The 4,265-nt window shown below is 41.7% G+C and overlaps 1 protein-coding gene across 1 annotated transcript; it reads right to left on the bottom strand.

Moving 5' to 3' along the window:
* Positions 1-1,780: 1,780 nt before the first annotated feature.
* Positions 1,781-4,055, bottom strand: LOC9644990 (GMP synthase [glutamine-hydrolyzing]). The gene is made up of 6 exons (XM_002984580.2): positions 3,513-4,055; positions 2,906-3,156; positions 2,439-2,811; positions 2,248-2,379; positions 2,014-2,189; positions 1,781-1,963 (listed from the first exon to the last, which is right to left on the bottom strand). Exons 1-6 carry the CDS (start codon positions 4,053-4,055, stop codon positions 1,840-1,842), a joined length of 1,599 nt encoding a protein of 532 aa, XP_002984626.1. The 3' UTR covers positions 1,781-1,839.
* Between the last annotated feature and the right edge of the window lie 210 nt (positions 4,056-4,265).

Below are 4,265 nucleotides of genomic sequence, written 5' to 3'. Positions count from 1 at the left end.
TATTCCCCACGTCTGCGGGCATCCTAAGGATGCTAAGGAGTGGATCTGAGATGATCACTCATGAACAGATGGCTCAGTCTTTGAGAGACGGAATTATGATGTAAGTGGTGTCAGACCACCGGTATGACCAAGGTGAATGGGCAAGGCCTTAGCGTAATGGACTGATATGTCGGTGGTACCTTAGGGTGTCAGTCATGGGATCGGACATGTGGAGCACTTGGACCAAGTGCAATGGTTGAGTGGCATGGATGCCATTCTTGGGGCTAGCAAGTCCCTAAGTCCAAAATAAGACTTATAGAGATTATGAGTGAGACTCCTCTGTGTGGTTAAATGACTTAAGTAGAATGGAAAATTTAGTCACTTACAAATGCTTGAGAACGATTTAATCACCATATCTAACATCCTAAATGCAAAATCTATTATCTCACACCAGATAATAGAGTTGTATTAGCAATTCCATATTGTAATTAAGTATGAAAAATTCAATAGGTATAATAAAGGTCTCAAAATTAGTGGTACTAAAATTTTTAATTACATTACAAAATTTATTTGATAAGATAGTTAACTTGTTAAAATTATCCAAAATGAAGAAAATTAAATAAAATTTATATTAATAAAATTTAAATTAATTACCTTAAATACTTTTAACTACTCTTTGAATTTAAATAATTTATATAGTTCTTTTAGCACTATACTTACCCAATTTGTATTGGAAAAAGTAAAATCACTAATTAAAGTTTGATTTGTTATTGTTTTAGCTTTTATATTGGGTTTTAAATTTAATGAAATCATATTTAATTAAAATTTACTCTGGTGTTTATATTGAATCATTAATTTCCTTGAATTAGAACTTACTTTTATTATTTTTAATGGTTTCATATTTTTAAGGAAATTGAATAAACATTTTAACAATCATAGTTGAGTAAGCAAATATTTTTACTTTACATTTAAACATCTCAACTCTAATAATTGGATATACATTTTATAAAATTTAAAATTTAAGCATTTTTCTTTTCCTTTTAAAATTGAGACTTAAATAATTATTTTAAGTACTTCAGTGATTTTTATACTAAAAGAGATTAAAACTGAAAACAGCTCTATTATTATTAAAGACGAAATATTAAATTGTTCATATGAATTTATGATGTATTTTTGAGTTTTTATCGTTCCATTATTTAATATTTGTTTTATGATTGATGTACTACACAGAGAGAGGTAATAAAGTAAGAACAAGTATTGCCTCTACATATCTGGAGAAATTATAAGCTGTTTAAAAGGGGAAGTTTGATTTTCCACTCTCCATTTATGTGGACAATATTTTGGCAGCTAAACTTTAAAATTATGTACAGTATATATGCTATGCATGATGACTATTTGATACTTTTGAAATGCAGGCTTTTTTTAATTGGTTTTACTCACATGTAGCTGTGAGGGTAGTCCACCATACCATCCATCTGGGCTTGCAATGAAACACATTTTTTCTCAGTTGCAAGCTACTGGAGAGTTGCATGGCATTTGGTCTTTGCCCCAGCAGCATGAAAGTTACTACCAAAACCCAAGGATTGCAACACATTGTTTCTTCATGACATTTGATGATTTGCTTGATCAAATAAAGTATTACGCGCATATACCGAGAATATTCAATGGCTTGAGGAGAAAATTTAATAAAAATCCGTATATACATATTGGGTTTGCTCTGCAAAACCCTAAAGAAAAAGTTGTTTGGGGAAGGTTACATGATCCTTTGCTAAGAACTGGTCTAGACGAAGAAAAGAATGTGCGTTGCCTTTGAGTTGTCAGCAAAAGTCAGTGTAGTAAAACAAATCAAATTCGAGCAATTCACTCCCACTCTATCGTTGCGGGGGGCTTCGAAGTCAAGTCATAAAAGACCCTGTTCACGTCCACCACCGTATTACAGATTTCTCTCGTCACCTGGTCGAGAAACTCCCTTTTGAATGTATACCTAGCACAAACAGTGTAAGCAAAGAAAAAGGAAAAGTTAAACGAGAGAACCTCTCGGCAGTCATGCCATCTTCGCTGGTGACCGCACGAAGAACAACGCTGCCGGAGTGAGTCCTTTTGTCTCCTTGGACTCCCACAGTCTTGACGGGGAGAATGCCAGCGAAAGCTTGCCACATCTCGTCGTAGAGACCAGCCTCTTTGATCGAAGCTGTGAAAACCTCGTCCACCTACAAACAAGAACCAGTGGAAGTGATAGAACACAAAAAGCACAGGGTGTGTGCTTACCAATCTCAAAGTTTCAAGGTTTTCCTCAGTAACGTCGCCACCGATCACACGAACAGCCAAACCGGGACCAGGAAATGGATGCCTTTTGAGAAATCCTTCGGGAATGCCAAGAAGTTTTCCGAGCTTTCTTACCTGGAGAAGAAAAGAAGCAATGCATGGAAGAAAGATCTGATTCAACGTACTACACTCACCTCGTCCTTGAAAAGCCACTTCAAAGGTTCCAAGAGCAAAAGTTTCATCGATGGTGGAAGTCCCCCAACGTTGTGGTGGCTTTTGATAGTGTGAGAGTGTCCCACGACTCCAGGAGGAGGACACGACTCGATCACGTCGGGATAGAGCGTCCCTTGCACCAGGTACTTGGGCTTCTTGCCAAGCTCTTGTTCGAGCTTTCTGGAGAACTCATCAAAGACGGCAATGAACTCCGCGCCGATTATCTTCCGCTTGCGCTCTGGATCCACAACTCCCTCGAGCTTCGCCAGGAACTGGGAGCCCGCATCCACGCAGACAACCGGGAGGTGCAAGTCACGCTTGAAAGTTTCCATGACGCGCTCTCGCTCCTTGTACCTGGAAAGAAGATGGATCAAATCAAAGCTACTTCGAGACGAAAGAGAGAACAAGCTCAAGAAATCGGAGAAGCCAAAAAAAAAAAAGAACCTACCTCAAGAGTCCATTATCAACGAAGACGCAGTGTAGACGATCGCCCATAACTTTGTGAACGATGGTTGCCGCAACGGTGGAATCGACTCCTCCAGACAGCGCACAAATGGCATGATCGTCAGGTCCGACTGTAGTTGCGATCAGATCAATCTGCTCTTGCAAAACGTCTTGCACCTTCCAATCGTCTGTAAGGCCGCCAACTTCGAACAACAAGCGCTTTAGTGTGTCAATGCCTTTAGGCGAATGACTAACCTGACAAGATCAAAAGTTTAGGGGGGAGAGAGAGAGAGAGAGAGAGAGAGAGAGAGAGAGAGAAAGAAGAAGAAGATCAATCACAGCAAAAAAATCCTTGAAAGTTATTGTAAAAAACCAAGAGCAAGAAAGAGAGAACAAATGAAATGCAAACTTTCAAATGAATTCAAACAACACACCCTTTCAAAGAAAATCAACCACATCAAAGTAGAACACACAAAGCATTGCACTAGACCAAAAGTTTTCTAAAGAACAAATCAAATGCAAGCTTTCAAATTCAAACAAACACAAAAAACAATCAGTGAAGATCGAAGAAGATCACGCAAGGCATTGCACAAGGAAAGAATCACGAGTACCTCTGGATGATATTGCAATGCATAGATTCCCAAGTCTGGATTCTCGATCGCCGCAATGCTGCCTTGAACACTCCTCGCCACAACGACAAATCCGCGCGGCATTTCCACAACTTCGTCCCCATGGCTCATCCACACAGACTGCGTAGAATCGTCGTCGCCATACAACACCGATCCCGCCACTGGCACGACATCCATGCTCCCATACTCGCGATTGGCGGCCGGCTCGACACTGCCGCCCATCTGCGCAACGATGAGCTGCAGCCCATAGCAAATGCCCACCACTGGGACGCCGCGATCGCGGACGTAATCGAAGAATCCGGGAGGGACGCTGGGGGCGCCGGGCTCGTAGACGGAATGGGGGCCGCCGGAGAGGAGGATGAGCGACGGCGCGAGCTTGGCGACGGCGTCGAGCGATGCCTCGGCGGCGGAGAGGCAGAAGGAGCAGACGCCGAGCTGCCGGATGCGGCGCGTGATGAGATGCGTGTACTGGGAGCCAAAATCCAGCACCAGCGCTACGCTGTGCCGCGACGCCTCCTCCTCCATCGCGAGAGAGAAAGAAAGCTTTTAGGGCTTTAGAGAATCAGAGAATATGTCAAAATACGAAATACGAAGGACAAATGATGCCATCGAATATGCCGAATGAGAAGGTCATGGATGCGGAGAGCTGCTAAATCCCGTCCTGGATCTAGAGATTCGTGGAGCGCTCACTGTGTCTTTGTGGTTTTTCTCGATTCTGTCCATCCTGAATCAAGA

The sequence above is a fragment of the Selaginella moellendorffii genome, unplaced genomic scaffold (genome assembly GCF_000143415.4).
Source record: "Selaginella moellendorffii unplaced genomic scaffold, v1.0 SELMOscaffold_63, whole genome shotgun sequence".
In the NCBI taxonomy this organism is placed as follows: Eukaryota; Viridiplantae; Streptophyta; class Lycopodiopsida; order Selaginellales; family Selaginellaceae; genus Selaginella; species Selaginella moellendorffii.
The sequence above is the reverse complement of the archived record's forward strand: the minus strand, read 5'-3'. Positions and strand labels throughout refer to the sequence as shown.

Bases quoted from the DNA above. Each gene is read 5' to 3' on its own strand.
- LOC9644990 (XM_002984580.2), bottom strand. From the start codon at position 4,055: ATGGAGGAGGAGGCGTCGCGGCACAGCGTAGCGCTGGTGCTGGATTTT. The intron at 2,812-2,905 runs GTAGGTTCTTTT...TCTTCTTTCCAG, and splicing joins GTTGATAATGGACTCTTGAG to GTACAAGGAGCGAGAGCGCG. The intron at 2,190-2,247 runs GTAAGCACACAC...TCTTGTTTGTAG, and splicing joins ACCTTGAAACTTTGAGATTG to GTGGACGAGGTTTTCACAGC.